This window comes from Ostrinia nubilalis, chromosome 3 (assembly GCF_963855985.1).
Source record: "Ostrinia nubilalis chromosome 3, ilOstNubi1.1, whole genome shotgun sequence".
In the NCBI taxonomy this organism is placed as follows: Eukaryota; Metazoa; Arthropoda; class Insecta; order Lepidoptera; family Crambidae; genus Ostrinia; species Ostrinia nubilalis.
The window spans coordinates 10,723,608-10,743,488 of NC_087090.1; the positions used below are offsets into that span (position 1 = coordinate 10,723,608).

General features: G+C 34.0%; 1 protein-coding gene across 3 annotated transcripts; it reads left to right on the forward strand.

Annotated features, from left to right (window-relative positions):
• Window positions 1-198: 198 nt before the first annotated feature.
• Window positions 199-18,821, forward strand: LOC135088319 (sodium/hydrogen exchanger 9B2-like). Of its 3 annotated transcripts, none has more exons than XM_063983174.1 (11): window positions 199-394; window positions 2,021-2,084; window positions 2,346-2,440; window positions 4,406-4,643; window positions 5,000-5,184; window positions 5,536-5,750; window positions 6,992-7,163; window positions 10,454-10,608; window positions 11,537-11,701; window positions 17,608-17,794; window positions 18,711-18,821. In XM_063983174.1, exons 1-11 carry the CDS (start codon window positions 373-375, stop codon window positions 18,800-18,802), a joined length of 1,590 nt encoding a protein of 529 aa, XP_063839244.1. In that variant the 5' UTR covers window positions 199-372; the 3' UTR covers window positions 18,803-18,821. The 3 variants fall into 3 exon arrangements, with proteins under 3 accessions (XP_063839244.1, XP_063839245.1, XP_063839246.1); XM_063983175.1 differs by having other exon boundaries at window positions 5,015-5,184; XM_063983176.1 differs by having other exon boundaries at window positions 377-394; window positions 2,021-2,088.
• Window positions 18,822-19,881: the final 1,060 nt, after the last annotated feature.

Sequence of the window (19,881 nt, forward strand, 5' to 3'; positions counted from 1 at the left end):
TATCCACAATATAGCGGATCTACAATGCGTGTACATAGATCTAAGGATGTCCGCAGTTCGCAGCGCATGTTGAATAACTCTACCTGTATATTTTCAAACTGAATCGATTGTGTGTACACACGTTCTTTCATTGACAGTTTCAATGAGTGATTAATGTGTCGTCTATTATGGCAATTGGTCGCAGTGCGCATGCGACGAATTTTATTATTAGATAGACGGTAAACGGGATCACACGGGCACGAGCTTTAAGTGTAGTGTTCTCAACAAACGACATGTGTTTACGTTGCGGGGCGCTCTCCTGTCACTCGGTGATATAAACCGCTATAGTTTCCGTGGAATTGTTATTAGTAGCAAGCCTGTCACGGTCAAGACATGGCGGGAAACTGTGAACCTGGTAAGCTTTAGCCTAATTAACCAATCAGTGTTTGCAAGAAATGCGCATGCATCAATTAATTACGTATGCGGACACATGGCCTCCCATCAATTCATCTTCATCAAACGATTTTATCAATATCTACTAGATGCCATTGAGTGTGACTCGTAAATTCATCTATTAGGTATATCGTCTGCACTGTTTTTGTAAGTGATACTGAATTATGACCGGATTATTTTAGTGTGATATTGAAACTGTTCAGAAAACGGAATGTCGGCATCTTGTTTAATTGCATTGTATCGTAAATAATAATACCATAGTTATATTAAACAAAATTTGATTTTACCGCAGACTCTAGAGTGTCTTTAAAAATCTCCTGTCATTGAAAAAAGACGACATTATTAAAGAAAGTTAATCTTAAATTAAAGCTTTAAGATGCGATATAAAATATAATAAGTTATTACTTCATAATTATTTGAAGTGTGTAACTGACTTTGTGCAATAGTTTCAGACTCAGTTAAAAGAGAAATACTTTTTACTACAGGAATATAAATGGACCCGAATTTATACTAATCATTTAGCCCCTGCACGTGGCGTAAGCTCTAACTCAGTCTGACAGAGTTGTAGAAAAAAGGATACAATCCTATTAAAACAAAAAAGATTCTTTGTTCTTAAAATCGAGCTACAAAATAAAACTCTGGAGCAATGTTGCCATTTGTAAACATGAAAATGACAATTAGACTGAGTTCTTGAGAATTAATTTATTCCAGTCGTAAGACGCGTCATAGCGCAACTGTACCTATCATCCTCGTACTTAATAGGTACATATTGTGATACTAGTTCATACTGATAAGTTTGCAAATTCATGTGACAGAACTAGATTTTAGTAGTTAATTTCAGTTCATTAGCATTCATTAATTGGGATGACGACTGGGTAATGAAATCGAAATTCTTTTTAGTCCGTAGTCCGATAATAAGAAAATAATGCCGAAAGGCATTAAGTCCGCCTTATGTACACTGTTCTATGTGCATATACATTTAAAATAAATAAATAAAATACTGAGCACGTATTTTTTCATAATCGAACCTAATTACAGTAGTATATTGAGTTGAAATGTCGTGTGACGTCACTTACCTACTAAGTAAAAAATCTATTTTTTTCCTGGAAAATTGCAATAGGTATATGATTCAAACATTTTAAAGGAAAAATTCTGATAATGAGTTAACTCTATTTAAATCGAATGACTTTTCATTGAAATTTTGCATTTACTAGAAAAAAAACAGATAAAGAGAGACAATCATACGGGTATTAGCATTTTCGGTATATTGCATTCAAATAAACAATGTCCTGACAATATCAAGGCTGAGTTGCACCATCTAACTTTGACCGTAACTATAACGATAACCGGCGTTTTTTGTATGGAATTTGACAGATTTTTGACGTGTGTCAAAGTTAAAGTAAGATGGTGCAACCCAGCCTAAGTTTTTTACATACCTATAGGTAGTCGTATTAAAATTTATTAATTAAATATACATCCAATTAGGAATCCTACTGGGTTACAATAAAATTAAAACACCAGCAATAAATTCAAAGTAGACTGCGCTAGTGTCAGGGTACTTTATATCAAAGGCGTTCATTATTTTCAGACAGACCTGATATTCAAAATGGAAGGAGTAACGTGATAAGTTTTGAAGTCAAGCCCTTCAAAACGTGAGTAAGTAACTATGTGTATCTTTAGTATTACGATAAGCATGTAATTTAATAAATTGAAATACTTATGAGGTCTTTAGAGGTGACTGGTGAATGAAGGAATTATTTGCAAGTAAACATGAACTTAATGAGCGCCTAGTCAATAAGTAGGTACCTCATTGCCATTACATTTCTAGTACCTAAGCATCTGCAATTCGCTTTAAAAGGAAAGGCATGATCATTGTTTTCGAAACATTTTCTTATGTTTACTTTTTTCTATAGGAAACAACTTGAACAGAACGGCTATTGTGGAATATTTACACCCACGTTGCCTTCTCTTAACGAAGTTAAACAATACCTAGGGGTCCTAATATGTGGTAAGTTCACTCACACTCAAAGTCAACCTTATACCGTAGAGTTTAAGGTGTACAATAAACTCGCTATCGGGCTCGTGTAAAGCTTATGAATAATAAAAAGTAAACTATTAACCGTATGACAAAGTTCTCGCCAAGCGATAGACGTTCAGCTAAATTGAATATTTGGATGAAATGTTAATGGCCGTATAATGTTGCTGTACTAAGGTGCTTTCCACGCTGTGACTTATTGTAGCGCTTCTATTTAAAGCGTTTTAAACGAAAATTGCAACGCAGCTGCGACATAGTCGTCAGTAATGCTGTCTACCTTTACACACAGATGTTACTTTAAGAAACTACAAACGCGATACAATTGCTGCCACGGTCATGCACTATGCTTATTACGATAGCCGTTTTATTATACGAATCAAAGGATTCACATAACTAAATAAATATATGTTTCTTGAACAGCGTGATGAGTTCGATTCAAACATTTTTTATCACTCCTCGCTGTATTATTACTTCAAACAAATAAATGTAAACACAGACTGCACTCGCGCGTAGGAGCAATTTAAATACGCGGCTGCATCGTATATTTTTTTTATTGAGTGAATGCTCCTACGAATATCATAGAATAAATACTAGTTGAATATCGTAATTGCTAATATCTTAATAATTACGATGTACTTTTCGCGATTGAAAACTTGCGTTTGTGTCGCTACAAAAAGTCAAAGTGTGTAACTGGCCTAATAAGTAGGTAACATGTCTCTTGAATAAATGGTAAAAGGAATATATTTAATGGTTTCATTGACAACTTAATACTTTATTACAGGGTTTTGTAAAACTTTTTTTTATATTTTAACACTTAAAATACTTTTTATTTTTTCGAAGCATCTCAAACCACGCCCCGTCCCTCAATAATTATAGGTATTTAAAGAATAGAAAAAACACAAAACATGTTATCTTTTACTAAATGATCTTCTATCAAAATTTGATAAAATTAAAGACTTCAATAAAATATTAAACCCGCAAATAAGGACTCATATAAAAATAGCGTTGTTTATAATAATATCGCGTGAACTATTTTTGACCACATAATCTTAATAACGTGTTCCAATAAATAACATATTTGACGATTTACTCGTAATTCCATAGTCATTTTATTTGTGCATTTCGTGGATAGAAAATATTGTATTTTATCGTATCGTTGCCTAGTGAGGGTAAGATAGTACACCATAAAATTGTCAAGAGAACCTTTACGCCTTTGTACCAACCTTAATTGCGCTTCAAGGCTATAAGGCGGATATTACAGGTAGTGCCACCCAGTCACTTTCGAGTATTAAGATAATTGACTCTCGTCTCGTTGACGACAGCCAACTACTCAAAATAATTAATGAGAGAAATTACGAATTACGCCTTGTAAAGATTGACCTTCATCTTCAATTAAGACTAGGCTGTAACACTTAGAACCAGCGGCAGTCAGTTAATTTCCTTAATGTTAACACGCAAGTGTACAAAAAAACTGACGTACAAAATACACATTTTCGCAACGGTTTTACTGAAGAACTTTTATGGTAAGTAACTTTAGTCGAACTAAATTTTGTGCATAAATTGGACGGTCACCTAGCCTGGCAGACAAGATCAACGCACGACAAAGTAACCGATGGCTTAATAGCATGATCAGTCTAGCAACCGTGTAAGGTTGTGGGTTCGAGTTCTGCATAAGGCAGTCGATAAGAAGAGAAATGTCATACTATACTGTACGTCTCTATTAAAATATCACATAAATCAAACTCCAAAAGTTCCTGTCACTTAGCAGGAAAGTTGATACAATTTCCCTAAATAGGGTGATATTAGATAATTATTCCATTAAGAAAATTAAGTTACTGATACTATCAAATAATAACACATTACACATTTTCCTAACACATAACATGTTCTTAGCTTAATTTTTTTAATGGAATCTAGCTCAACTTTAGTTTTTTTCAGGCCTTACGCTATGGGGGACTTCATGGTTCATCTTCAAAGATGCAGTCATACCAGGAGGATTTATATTCAACATGACAGGAGTAGTAATAGCTGGTTATGTGTTCGGCCACACATTAGAGAGGTACACAACTGTCAACCCGGTTGTCGGGATGACTGTAGTTGGCGCACTGTATAGAAACTTAGGCCCGCCAAGTTTCTTGGACAATCCTGTCGCTGACATCATTGATTTTCATTTACGGTATGATTTAACTAACTACGCAGAAACATATTTTGAGTTATTATTGTTATTTCTATTCCGTAATTACAATAAGCTTACCACAACAATCTTAGATTATATTCACAATAATAGCAATGTTTCATTTCATTTTAGTTTCATTTTAGTATTGAAAAAAGCTTTTTAAATCCAAAGTCAAACCAAAACCTATGTGGGGTCAATAAACAAATCCTTTTAATTCTCAACACCAATTCCAGTTTCGTAAATTAGTTGATAATTTGGCAGCTCACGTAGACATAAACCTCCAGCCTTGTTCAAACCTTAACAATTAATCTGGGCGGGACGGGATCCGGTTAAAACCAATTCAAAGGACAAAGCAGCCGTTTTTCTTTCAGGCGAATTTACCCCGTAATTATCTTGACGAAGGGCCCACTCAGCTGGAACTGGGAATATATAAAAAACAATTCTTTGAAAGTTTTCTCATTGGCAACCTTGCCTTGGCTCGTCGAGTGTTTGTCTACAGCCTTCTTCAGTCATCTATTGCTGGGCTTTCCATGGTATTGGGGTAAGGCACTCAAACTTCTGAAACAATTTTACTTTTCATTCAATTTTATTTATGTTGTAGGTATATTACCAAGAATTAAGAGATATAATTTATCATCTACCACATAATATACTCGTACTTTAACTTTTTGTAATAAATGAAAAACAACACCGCTGAGATGAGCTAAAAGTAATTATTACGAGTAATCTACCTACATGACAATATGATACAGGATTCAAAGTTACTCTGTAAAGTAAATAAATGAACAAAGCTTGCTAAAAATGGTACGTAGTAGCGCAACAATTTAGGTACGCTACTTTACAGTTCTGTGGCGTAATCTACATACACTTAACTCTTAAATATTTTCCCCAGGTCTCCATTTAGGTGCTATACTCTCATCAGTGTCCCCCGCAGTGGTGGTGCCAACTGTAATGAGTCATAGCGCCCGAGGATTTGGCACCAAGAGTCAGATCGCTCTTCTAGTTGGCAATGCTGGAGGTCTGGACACCGCCTTCACTGAAGGCATGTTTGGAATCATCAATAGCGCTATATTCTACCAATCTTCGTTGATTTATAGGATTATTAAGGTATTTATTGACAGTTTTTTAACAATTTTAATCTTTCAGCAGGGATTACTTGTTCTTGTTTCTGTAAACCTTAAAAAATCTTCATTCGTTTAAGTAAAGTAACACTGAAAATTTAAGCCTTTTTGTGGACATAACTTTTTAGATGTTTTAGGTAATAGTTCAATTCCCAAGTGGTATAATTTGGGCTATAACAATTTTACTACAAAAAATAATATTTTACTCGATCGTAATCTATAACTTTACACAATTATGATGATTTGATGAAAACATTGTACAATTTATTTGTCAATAAAAAGAAAATTGTTATTGTTACACTTTCTATGATGATAAGTTTAAGTAATTTGACTCTATTTTTATGACTTACAAAGGTAAAACAAGGTAACAAACTTTATAAAAAAAATGTGCATAGTTTCTTTAAAGATAATCCATAAACATTTTCTGGAAGGCCGTGTATTATGATGATTCAATTGACTTTACAAAAGTACGCCGGGTTCTTTGAAAACTATTTGAATTCATAACTCGAAGAAAGCTTACCTTTCCGCTTCCTACCACTTTGAAGTTTAAATCAAACTATCTGCGTTTATAGGAATTCCGAGTGCCGTGAAGGGTACAGGATGATTCTTTGTGCACTTTAAACAGACAGACAGAAAGATTGATTATACATATTTATAAAGAAAGAAGGCTTACATAAGCAAAGCAACTTTTGCTACGACCAGAAAGTCCTAAATCAAATTAATTTTCCCATGCTAAAAGACCGCTCTTTGACTGTTGGTTCAACTGAATTCGTTTGTGAACTTTATAAATGCTTGAATTGATAGTGTTAAATGATTATAACATTTATAGAAACTTGCCTATAATTTTCATTTGCCTTGGTAAAGGTATATAGTGGGCCTACATTGTCATGTGATTACCAAAGTAAAAATCGTCTGCATGATCTATTAAAATATGACTGAGGACCATTATGTTAAAAGGAAAATCATGTTCCAGACATTTATTATCATAGCATTATGCCTAAAAATCAATAGGTAATTCAACTTATTCAAATGAAATAGCTTACCTTTTCATACATTTCAAAGACCTTTATGTTTTGACATGTATAAACCCTAGAACCGCTTTCTTACAAAATTATAACTTAAAAGCGATTTGTAATTGGATGCTATTAAAATTCAGATTACACGATCTTAAGGCTCAATTCCATGAAAGCACTTAGGAGTGAGTTTCTTTTTACATAATTTCGACAGGCAGTGCTGGCAGTGTTTGTGGGAATCGCCCTTGGAATATCGTGGGGCGTTTTAGCGGATTTTGTCCCGGATCAGGGAGACCCCTACGCCCCCGCTGTTCGAAGTTTGCTTATTTTTGCCGGCGGTTTTCTACTTACTTATGCTGGCGGATACTTCGGATGGGGCGGCACATGTAAGTAAATGAAACTTCAATTTAATAATACGCACTTTGACCCTAAGACTATAATGTTTACGAGACAAGAAGGGATCATAATTTATTAAAAGAGGCAGCTTTTCCGCTTAATGTGAAGCACCTTATAACTTTTCTTAATTATATCATGCTTAAATCAAAATATAGAACAGTTCTTGTGCGTATCAAAGGCGACTAAGAAAATATGAGTTTTATTTTGATGAAAAGTTTCCTTAAATATAAATCTTAATATTGATGTGTAGTCCTTATGAGACTAATAAGTTCACTCTAATTGACATCGCGTGATTCTTCATCTTTAATAGTGTGCATTTCATTATTTATAAAACCAGTTCGTACCTATATAGTTTTTTTGTTATTCAGCACAATTACAATACTTACAAACCTTTACACGAAAAGCTTAACGAATTTTTTTACTCTTCTCACTCTCAAGTTATTGTTGGCACTGGAATGAAAATATGTATAGCTTTTGATTTAAACACAAAGTTCATTTTTAAGTTACGGATTCAGCAACTATTTTTCCATAGTACATTTTTGGAACATGTCCAACATGATGTGTGAGAAATTGTAAGGCTTTTTTTTTGTAGTTTTTTCTTATTTATGCATAAAATATACATATTTCTAATATACTCGTACACATACGCCAACAGTATTTACTCATGCCTAAGTTTTATTAATATTACAGTTTCAATAACGTACGAGTAAAAAGTGTATTTGTTCATAATTTACATGTCAACTGAACTGATAAACAGTTTTGTTGCACACAATTAGGTAACTCATTGAAAGAATTATTCATATTAAAAATATAGGTAGTGTTAAAAGATAATTAACGTGATGCATTTTTAGAACTTAAAATCCTTTTTTGAGCTTTAGAAGTACACCTAACAAGCAATATACGATCAAGCTGTTACTTAAGATTTGAGAAAAAATAGTAATTAACAAAATAAAATGTGTGCTTCAAAGACAATAACCATTCTGAAACTGCATGCATGAAAAGTAACAAAGCGAGTGAGCCGACAGCATTTACATAAGATAAACTAAGACGCAAAAACACATATCATTAAAGTCAAATGTTGACACGATTAAGTACTATCATAATCCCTTTTCAACAAAAGGCGCTACCGCAACGAAATAACATACGCAGTCATGTTAATACTTTATGAATTACTATTGTGTGACAGATAAGGGTCTACGTTTACTAACACGGCTAATAGTCTCAATAATATTCCAGCCCCTCGCATACCGAGTCGTTTACTTATGAAAACAATCAATGTCAGTTCCTTGATAATATTGGAATAGCTGTCACATTGTTGGGTTAACAATGATATGTTACTTTGTTGGATTATTTTTATATTTATGGTTCATTCAACTTAGAACTTATATTAATTACTTTATTCAACTCCTAGACTAATATGCTTTTAACAAATATGTACATAGTACACAAAATGAACAGACTTCAAGAGAGGCTAAAGTGAAAATAATGTATAGAAGATATTTCATAGGCATGCGAAAATCAATCCCTGCAGCAGACATTTCCTCCTCATTTATTAACATAGGTACTTATTTCAGTAAAAAAATATTGAAAAAAGAAATAAAACAACACAAAAGCCTACTACTTAACGAATTCGGGATAATAGTCCCAGTTAGCCGTTTTTCTGATAAGCGTTGCTTACCTGTCCCGGCACCATGTTTCTGATAAGTGGTACGTACTTAAAAGAAGTATCGTAATATTACAGTTATAGCCGCGTGAATATCAGCATAAAGTCGCGTGAGAACAGAGCTAATGTTAATTGACCGCTACTACATAGCGACTCGAATCGCCACGCTAAGTACATTACGCATGTCTTAAGCTGGGTTGTACCATCTTTTTATATCTTTATTACTTTAACTTTTACAAACGTCAAAAATCTGTCAAACTCCATACAAAAAGCACCGGTTATCGTTATAGTTACTCTTAAAATTAGGTGGTGCAACTTAGCCTTACTGTTTGACTAAGACTTTAGGCGGGTAATTAAAATTGGTGGAAACACTAATCCTTTCTTTATATTGACTCTATAATCACAGAGTTCAAAATCGTAAACCAAAAGTGACCAAACATTAAGATCAAATAATCTGAAGATAAAAATATCTATTTCAAACGACCTTTGCTTCTTATTTTCAGCACCGTGTGTGTCTGTACACATTTGTGATATCTCCTTTATCACACAACCTACACATTGTCTTGGAAGCTATGTATTTTGATAAGAGCGACTCAAAAATAAATGTCAAGAGCATTGAATAAACTTGGAAACGTTTTCATTATAAATAAGTAAAGTTCGCCAATAACTCTTAGCTCTTGTTAAGAAAGTCGTATGTCGTAAATAATTAATTTCTTAGCTTCATTTCAAATTAATTTTATTGAAATCCTACTAAATTAAAACACATGAATAAGAACTGAAATGTTTTTTATGGAGTAACCCACTTTTATAGTTACTAGGCCATGAAGACCGCAACTATGAGGATAAACTTAGATATTAATTTCACTAGAGTCCATAATATTAAAATATCTAACCCGAGTTAATAGGGGCAAGTGTTTGAGAGTGAATCGCTACGCTAATTGTAATGTCGTCTTTGTAGCCTTCGTTTCAATTGGGCTCAATCAACAGCATTGCTGTGTGCCGGGTCTTCATTGCTTGATTGTGTTTCGAGATTTTCAAACAAGAACATGCACACAATATAATTTATAATTGAAGTACGTTATTTGATCAATTCGTTCAGTTTTCAGATGTCAGTGTGTGTTACTTTCCTTATTGGTTTAGTACCTTGTATAATTTTAGGTTGAACTAGTTACATATTTCACTTTTGATAAGCAAATTACGATTATCACTGCAAAATAAAGTTTGAGAGTTCAATTGTTTTATTTTCTAACCAACCAAAACCTGCAAAATGCAAGATTTGACAGTAATTGAATGCACAATGGGTAATTAATTTATCAAGAAACTGCTTAAAAACGAAATTGCATTAAATTTCTTTCTGAATAAACAAAGGAACAATGTGTCTATCTATGTTTTTTTTGACACCTTCAATTATTGCGGATATTGTTTTGATAGAGCGCGAGCACATTTCGAGTCATCTGTTTTTCCCGATCCGTTTCCTTTTTAAAATAGCTTGCAGCTCCCTGTCCACTGAACAGGGATTTTGTGCAATTCTATTGGTAGGTTTTTAACGCTCACTAACACTATATCACCTTGCTCCGCTTTTATGGACAGGCAGCCTTACACTGTTGTTTTTAACAGCTGGAGTGGCGATCATGGTGTGCGCGGGCGCCGCGGCCACGCGCTGGTCGCGGCGTGACTGGCCAATCAACAACAACCCGGTGTCAGAGGTCTACAAAGTTCTCTGGAGGATCTTAGAGCCAATGCTCTTTACGCTAAGCGGATATTTCTTAGAGGTAACTTTATTTTGCGTACCTACTACTAATAATGCGTTCAAGAGCGGTGTAGTCAAATGACTTTGTTTGTAGGTATCTTAATTATTGATCTTGGCGGTATGGGGCTTAAATATTACAAAAAGTTAACTGCCTGTTGAACAATTGTTTAAATTGTCATTTACTATGGTAATGTCATTTCAAACCAAAATTAAATGTGTGTTTAACTTTTTTGTAATTACCTAGGCCCTATGAATCTAAAAATAGACAGTAATAGTTTTGTCAAAAAGATAAATAATATTTCCATATAAACTTAGTTGCCTACATTTATTGGCCCTCAAAAGTATTATATTCTACTCTGGAATAACAAGTGGATTATGTATTATTATAATATAAACTTGAAGGAAATTCTATTTATTGAAATACTTATTGAAACAGTAGCAACTGTGTTGCTCTATCAGCCTATGTGCTAAATACATATATGAAAGAGAAAAGGAAATAACTGATAATGACATAATCTTAGCGGAACACTCGTGGTTTGCATAGTTTTACAATGGTTTTATTGTGCGTCTTAAAATAGTGCACATAATACAGTAGCATTAAGTCTCTTACACAATATTAGTTTAGGTAATGCGTTAACTATAGTTGATAGAGTGCAAATAAACCTACGGATTATTTACTGTTATTAGTTTCATTTATTTTTATTTTGAGCCTTTAAGTTAATGATAGCTTTAATCTTTCACCTTTCCAAACTATTTGTTGATTAACAACTAAAAGTAGGCTTTATTCGCATTTGCTCGTTTCAATTGAATTTGTATGATTTATAAACTTGCTTCTGCCTTGTAATAACAACATGCAAAAAGTTTAATTCGTTTTAGTACCATGCTAAACACTGCATATTACTGTGTTCAGCTTGAGGTGCCGCCATATTAAAACATGTCATTTGGTACAGGTATCACAGATGTCGGTTCGGGATTTCGGACTAATATTGGGATGCATAGTCGCAGCCTTGTCCTTTCGGTTGCTGACCGCCTTCCTAGTGTGCCTGGCGAACGAACTCTCGGTGAAAGAGAGCCTGTTTGTAGCAGTCACTTGGATTCCTAAAGCTATAGTGGAGGTATGTTAATCATTCAACTTTACTATAGGTCTGGCGCTCAGGTCTCAGTACCTTAGGTATATCTCCCATAGGAGCGGCACTCGAGGGTGGTATTGTAACGTCAAACGTCAACAAGACTTCAAAATTATTATGCTCTGTCACATTATGATATGTCAATGTCACCCCACCCGTGCCGCTCCCATACCATAGACACTGACTTAGTTAAGGGCTAGTCCTATACTTAAGACATATTTGAACAGTTACTAACACTTTTCGTTCTACAAAATGAGAAATCTCATCAGTTAATTTTGAGTTTTATACTTAAGGTATAAAGTTAAAATTCCATTGGGGAAATTCGTCAGAATTTTATGACTGGTTCAATCTGCTAGCGACCGTACTCATTAATTTTGACATTAACAATTTATTGACTCTCTTCCGTAAATCAACATTTCCATTCTTCGTTCCGTTTTATATCTATCTTGTCCATAATTTTAACACTAATACAATAAATAACCAAACCACACCCGCAACAGTGTAAACTACACACTCGTCTGCTTTCCTATTTAGCATGATTATCAAGATGTCGACAGAATTATTTTCATATTTTATTATGCCACGAAAATTGGTAGGCCAATATTTGGACTGTTGATGTTGGCTCCACGTGATGGTGATTAATCATATTCCACGAGGTAGCTCGTGAATATAGTGCCTGTGGCAGGCGGCCTTCTGCCGTAGCTACTAAATCATTTCAGAAGTTATTAAAAGTAGAACAGTATACACACTCAAGGTATCTTCGACCTTATAGCCGAACTTGAGGCAAGAGTTCACTTTTAAAATGGTAGAAAAATAATAATATCTAAACTGTACCTACTACGCGCAATTTTCTATCCATGAAAATTCTTTCTAGTCACACAATCACATCTTGTATCTGCTTTACTAATCAGAAGGCAATATTAGCATATTGCAATCAATGAAATCCCGTCTATAAAACTATGTTCAGTAGTTTTGAGATCCTAAGTAACATGATTACATACGAGTATACTAAGCATACATAAATTCTAAGTAATAATTTTCTTAAGTAAAATTATTATCATATCAATGTAAATACCTACTTAAATTGACAACCTGCAAAAATCGTAATAGGCATTATATTATCTTCTTGTCTTGCTCTAAGTGGCTCTACATATCGAACTGTGTTTAAAAGCGTTAAAAATAGGCATATAAATACTAAAGTACCAAAAAATGCCTTGAAGAATATGGCCCTTTGTCAATCATCTTGAAAGGACTAAAGACGTGACACTTTATTTTTTGAGAGAGTACGCGACCTTGTTACAGTCTTTTGATATCACATTATTACATGACATTATAACATAAATACTTTTAGCTAAAAGGAAACACTTTACTGAAATTTTGTTTGGTTGAAAAATATAATACCTAAATCTCCAATGAAGTGTGTTGTTGTATTAGCAATAAAAAAAAGAAAATAGTTCGTTTCGTTTTCAAATGGTTGACCTCGCAACTATTTAAAAGATTTTACTCGTAGTTTACATTACACTAACTGATAAAATAACTTAAGTTACTTGATGTATTATATGCCTAGTAAGAGTAGGCGCACACCGTTGATTTTTCGTCGGCCGATAGTTTAGTCGGGCAGTTGATCAGTATGGGCATGTATGGGAGTGCGCACACTACGCCGATTCGATTTGGCCGATTCTTCATACAAATTAAAATCGGGTAAATACGAGTAGGTAAATGTGCGAGCATGGTTGAATTGTAATATCCCCAGGCCCTACACAGGATAGCGATAATATTCCCAATCATACCTTTTTTTAAAGGAGCCTTATAATTCTAATAAAAAATGAATAAACTCTACGCACGTGTAAAGTATGAAGTATGTAGAAAGTTGAACAAGTTTCTCATTGGCAATTCCTCGAAACTATTTATTCAAGTTGTTGTTGGATTCAATAAACGGCTCTTTTCACAGTACCTACAATGGTTACTAGCCAGAATTCCAACTCAATTTATTCCTTTTAATATATTGGCTTTTATTGTTATCGCCACTCGCGGAGTTTTGGGCTGACACAGTATAGGCACAAAATATAACAGAAGGTAAACTCATGTATGTACCTCGCTTTGCATACCTCTCTCGCTCGCACGCTCCGCCGTCGCGCTAGGGTTGTCTTGTCATGTGTTGCGTTTATTTCGTTATGATAGAAAAATGTTACTCTTAATACTATGCAAGAAAGACAATAACAGATATCCACGTATACTTATTTATATTTAGTACGTTATTTATAGTAATAGTTTGCAAACAAATACACGAGAAGGAAGTAGTATTTAGTTGAGTGGTTGACACTATTATCCAACTAATATTATATTATAAATGCGAAAGTTTGGATGTCTGGATGTCTGGATGTTTGTTGCTCTTTCACGCAAAAACTACTGAACGGATTTTGATGTAACTTTACAGTATTATTGTTTATAACCCTGAATAACATATAGGCTATAATTTATGACGATCTGTGACAAACTAAATTTCACGCGGGTGAAGCCGCGGGCAAAAGCTAGTTATCCAATAATTCCTAAAACCTCTCTAAAACAATTCGATATTCCTAATAATTGAGTTGGCTTTCAATTTCAATTGAAATTCAAATAAATAACTTACTTACCTCCCCGAATCAACTGGTAATTTAAAAAATGAAAATTCGGTATTTAATGATGAGTTTAAGCAACCAAATACCGAATAATTATAATACGACTTTTTCTGTTTACTCATTTTCGTCAATTTCGCAAAACAAAATAATATCACAGGCGGTTGACCGGCGCGTGACTCAAGCGAACCACAGCGAACGTGTGGCGAACGTCTGTCGCGCCACGTCGCGCTCGCATTCGTCCAAGACAGTCTTGCTAAAGCGGTGTCTATGTGTGCGTGGCTCGAGCGCGTTTAGTATGGAGTTTGTCTTCTGTTATATTTTGTGGTATAGGTTTGTTGTCGACACGACAAGAAGAAGATTTTAATTCAAATGTCTTCTAACGAATAAAATCTGGAATACCTATTTTTTACTCTTTTACTATAACTTCAATACTATTTAGTCTTCATTACACAATACTAGATTCAAAATCCCGCAAGTTTCTGTATTAAATAACCAGAAACTTTCTTCTATCAAAATTCATCGTCTTAATTATAACAAAAACACTCGAAGCTGCAACTTATCAGATTTGAATTGTCCCGGACGTCGTAAAATATCAGCGCATTTTGTTGTGCTCATAGTTGGGCATGTTTTATTCAAGACCACCGCAGCCCAGCTTACGCCGCATCCATAAGCCTTGAGAAGTAAATTTTTGCATGGGATTACGTATTCCAACTCTTAAGATGGCTTGGGAGAAGTTCGTTAAAGAGTATGCTTAAACTTTGCGTTGTTAGAACTTTATAGATATTCCATTTAAAATTTCGTTTATTTATACACGAAGCTGCAGTCATTGTGAACCATGTCACTCATTATAATATTACTGTTATTATTCAAGAAAATGGCTATAACTAATGTGTTTTTTTATTAATTTATTTATCATTTGAAAAAAAAACAGTACATTATATTATATCGATAGCCTATAAAAACCACTAGGGATTATTCTTAAGACTATCATGAGCTTAATTAATCACATTAAAATAATACAATAACATGCAAACATTGTTATCCTGATAAGTCCAGACGACACACACAGGTGAAATTTGCTCAAAAGTTGGCCAAAATTACGTTAAGTGTGTTTATGCCTATATATTGCTGTAGTCTGTCTAAAATAATAGTTTAAAGGTGATTTAAAAAGAAAAACTAACAAATGTTTTCATTCATGTGTTTAGTCTTACTAATAATTTGTTAAAAATTTGATAAATTTAAAAAAAATACAATTACGATGCAGAAGTTATTTTTGGTTCTTTTAAAAGTTTTATTACATCTTAAGGATAGGGAATACTAATGGAATGCTATTCTGGGAACTGCCTGAAAACATATTATGAGTATTTTTAAAATTCATAAAAATTGACAGTTTTGCAATATTTTGTTTAGGTGACGCAGTTTGACGCAGCTAATTTTGGTGTCATATGAAAGCCATAGATATGTTCTTTCGAAATATGTAAAAGAAACGGGTTGATCGCGCTTGATAATGAACTTTTTCATTGTTTAAAAAAAATAAACTGTTTAAATTATAGACTTCTATTCAAACCTATATATCTATAACATAGTAAGTAATGTAGACTGTTTAGTAATACAGAAATAATAAACTAACCTGGAAGTATAGAATCCATATGTTTTATACCAAATATCAACTAAATAAAAGTTAAACGTTGTTGTTAAACAAGAGCTAAAAATTATAATAAATTACTCAACAAGAAAAACTGTTTAAATCAAATGTTGTGGGTATCTGGATAAAAAGTGTTAAACTTTTTAAATATCATTTATAGATGGCGTCATATGTCTTGTTCCTATATTAGGTTACTAATTTAGAATCGGAGTAACTTTGCTTTTTTTAATTTTGGCCACAAATTACGTAAATTTCACCTGTGTGCGACAGCACGTCAAGCCATACACTGCGACATGTTACCGTTGTTGCATTGCATGTTCTCATTGAAAAATTAATAATTTTAACACATTGTAGAGCTTATAACTGCTTAGGCTGAGTTGCACCACGTAACTTTGACCGTAACTTTGACGATAACCGGTGCTTTTTGTATGGTTTTGACAGATTTTTGACGTTTGTCTAAGTTATAGTAAGATGGTGCTACCCAGCCCTAATCTTTAATGATTCATTTAATCATAATTTAATTTTAAATGATGACATAGATTATTAGACATTAGTTGTTGTGTATTTTGCACAGCTGGAAACTTTATTGATTTCTGTATTATTGTGATCTATGTTGTTGTGTGTCTATCAAAATTGTTTGTTTCCCGAACATAAAGAAAATAAAATAAATGAACTGACAATTGACAAAGGAGACGAGACGTCGCCGCGTCATGTCTGTTAGGCGCCTGCTAATTTGATTAAACACGCAACGAGAATTCCTTACACGTCACTCTTTGAAACTCCACTTTACAACCATTCTTACGCCCGTATTCACAAAAATTACTATGAGGTCTCACAGTGCGCGTGGGCGCACAGGGTGACACATGAACCAATCACAGAGCTCTATCTGCTGCTTTACTTAAGCAAGCCAATCCCCGATCCAATCTTAGGCTCAGACTCAGACTGACGACGACACGACTGATCAAGGACACACTCAAAAATATTCCAATTTTGAAATTTAACCAATCATTCTGGACTTTATGCTTGAGTTGTATCGATTATTGAGTGTCATTTCGTAATATGGGCCCTGCTAACGTATCTACGTATCTATCACTTAGCTGTCAGTCGTGGGAAAGGAAAAAATAAAAGAAAAAGAATACACGAGTCTTGCATGATTTGCATTAAAAAGAAGACCGATTCGTTTTCCTTGACAATGAAAATCGAATAGGAAGAATAGATGATAAATGTTACCTATTGGCCAGTTCTTTACAGAAGAAACGCAAATGTTATTCAATTAAACAAGTAGAGAAACTGTTATGTAAATTTTAATCACGAATCTAAAAACTTAAATAGGTTGAATTCGTAAATTATCGTAATTTTACGCAAGCAAGTTATTATTGTATTTACGATCCCTGTTTAATAAAAAGTAGATAGCATACAGTCTACCTTTGCCGCTTATTTTTGCTAAGTTATCCCTGATACCTACCCTGTATAGCATTGATGAAATGTCATTTATTTTTTACAAGTTTTTCAGCTTCATTTTATTTACATTAAATGTTTCCTCGCTAGGACATAATTACTGAGTGACATTAAAATTTATAATTTCCTTATCGTCGATATTAATTGTATTAACGAGTTGATATTTTCAGGCGGTTTTGGTTCGAGTTGCGACAGACTCGCTGTGGGACACCGCCTCGCCGAGGGACAAACGAGTGGCAGCGCAGCACGCGAATATAATCGTTATCGCCATTATCATAACGTCCACTTTGGGGTCTGTGCTGACGACCGTGCTGGGACCGGTCCTGCTGTCGTCGGAATCGCGAGTCGCTCCCGAAGGTATTGTAGCGAACATTCCACGAACAAATGTCGAATGTTTTTGTAATATTCAACGATTTTGCAAAGAAAACTTTTCTCGAACAACGAACAAATAAAGTTCGTTCTGTGATTGTCCAGACAAAGGCCTCTCCTGAACAAACAGGTACATAAACTAAATTAAATTAACCAGCGATACTTAAAGTACCATAGTCGACACCCTTAACAATCAATTTTTTCTAAATAGTTTGTGGTAACCTAATGTTCTAAAAAATTCATTAATTTAAAAGGTAGATTCATAAATTAATAAATTATTTAAAAAAAACCAAGTATAGCTTCAAATGCTGATAATTTAAATTCCGTTAAAAAGCTAATTAAGGTTGTGTAACATTGGGCAGTCAAACAAAATATTATTTTACAAAATTTATTGGTAATGTTCAAAACGTTTATGTGTCAATCTATGGGATTATGCTTCATTAACGAGGATAAATAAACTACGAATTAACGACTCATGAACATATTTCCCCCGTATAATGTCAAATTAAAAGTTATTGCGATGGATGCTGAAGCGCCCAGCTTATTTTGTGGTTTTGTGCGCGGGAAGAGCCTGGATGCGGGCAGCGCAGGACCGTTCATTGTGGAAAACCTTGGGGGAGGCCTTTGTCCAGCAGTGGACGTCATTTGGCTGAAAACGAACGAAATGTACTTAAATATTCAATAGATAGATGATAATATCCTAATATCACTTCAACATTATCTAAAGAAAGTTTTGTACACAACTGTACTTAAATTACAGATACAGTAAGTACTAGGAAATCCCTGTTAATAATAAAACAATCGTTAACCAAATACGAGTGAAAAAGTTATTTACTACAACAAATTCTTATAGTGTGTTCTTTCTAGAAGTCTTATTTATAAAGTATCGTCTCATTTGTTTCAGAGGTGTACCAGAGCCATGGTTTGCCTTCAGCCAAGCATCTCTCCAGGAGGAACACTGTCCCAGGCTCCCTCCACCGCGTCGACGTTCAATAAACATTATTATAAATGCAAACTGTACCTTATTGATACCTACTGAATTAGCATAATTTCCCCGAATAACTGTCATTTTCCAACTTCAGAAACAGATTAAATGAACCTTTCCCCGAAAATACATAAAACCAAACCCTACGAACGCTATTATCTACAATACATAAATATTCCATTCCGAAGGGAAAGTTATCCTACCAAATGTGTTGTTTTAGTCACTGGCCACCTTTAAGGAGGTGAACGCGCTAACCACAAAGAATAAAAGAAGAAATAAATTGCATTTTCATACAAATCAAATGCTCTACTTAAACGAAAATGTATGGATCTCTCATTTGTCTCTTTATTGCTGGTGTCCCCTCAGGAAAGATTGATGGTGGAGATGATGAGCACATTCACCCCTTAAAACAAATGCCGGTTACGACCGGTTATTCGATTTTGATATATTAGGTAGGTAGGTCCATGTATGCCATGGTTAGGTGCGTTAAGAGCACCTTTAAGTGTAATAAAATTACGCCAATGTAAAGTACTTATATTTAATAATCTAGTTAATAAGTATTTGGGTAGCAAAAGCGATCAAAGCAATTTTATACTTCGCGTAACTATACGCAAAGTATTCCCAATTATGCAAAGGTCTTCTGTAGATACCCAAAGTTGATCACATAATAATAAATTCTATTACACTCCCACCCAGTCCCCTTAAGACTACCCTCGCCGAAATTATATCAGTTTCAATTTTAATGAAATTTTACCGAAGAAATCACGAAGATAAGAAATTAAACTCCAAATTGACTCAGAATTTAGTGATGAGGCTATGTTACAAAATATAGATTTTTAAGTACATTTGGTACAGACCACCACTTTAAATTAAAATTCAATTAAAAAAGCCGTTACCATAAGTATTATGCTAACAACATAATTCTGTTAATTAAGTTGAGTCTTAGTTCGTGAAAGTGGACTCGCAATTTTAGGACTATGATAGCGTATAATTTTAATTTCATTCTAAGATAAATTCACTAAAATAATATCATTGAAGTCTGTCTGGGCAAGTAAAAGTCTGTATAATAGTTAAGTGGTTAAGTAATGTG

Coding starts and splice junctions, on each gene's coding strand:
- LOC135088319 (XM_063983174.1), top strand. CDS start 373: ATGGCGGGAAACTGTGAACCTG. Junction 2,085..2,345: donor GAAGTCAAGCCCTTCAAAAC/GTGAGTAAGTAA, acceptor TTTTTTCTATAG/GAAACAACTTGAACAGAACG. Junction 7,164..10,453: donor CTTCGGATGGGGCGGCACAT/GTAAGTAAATGA, acceptor TGTTTTTAACAG/CTGGAGTGGCGATCATGGTG.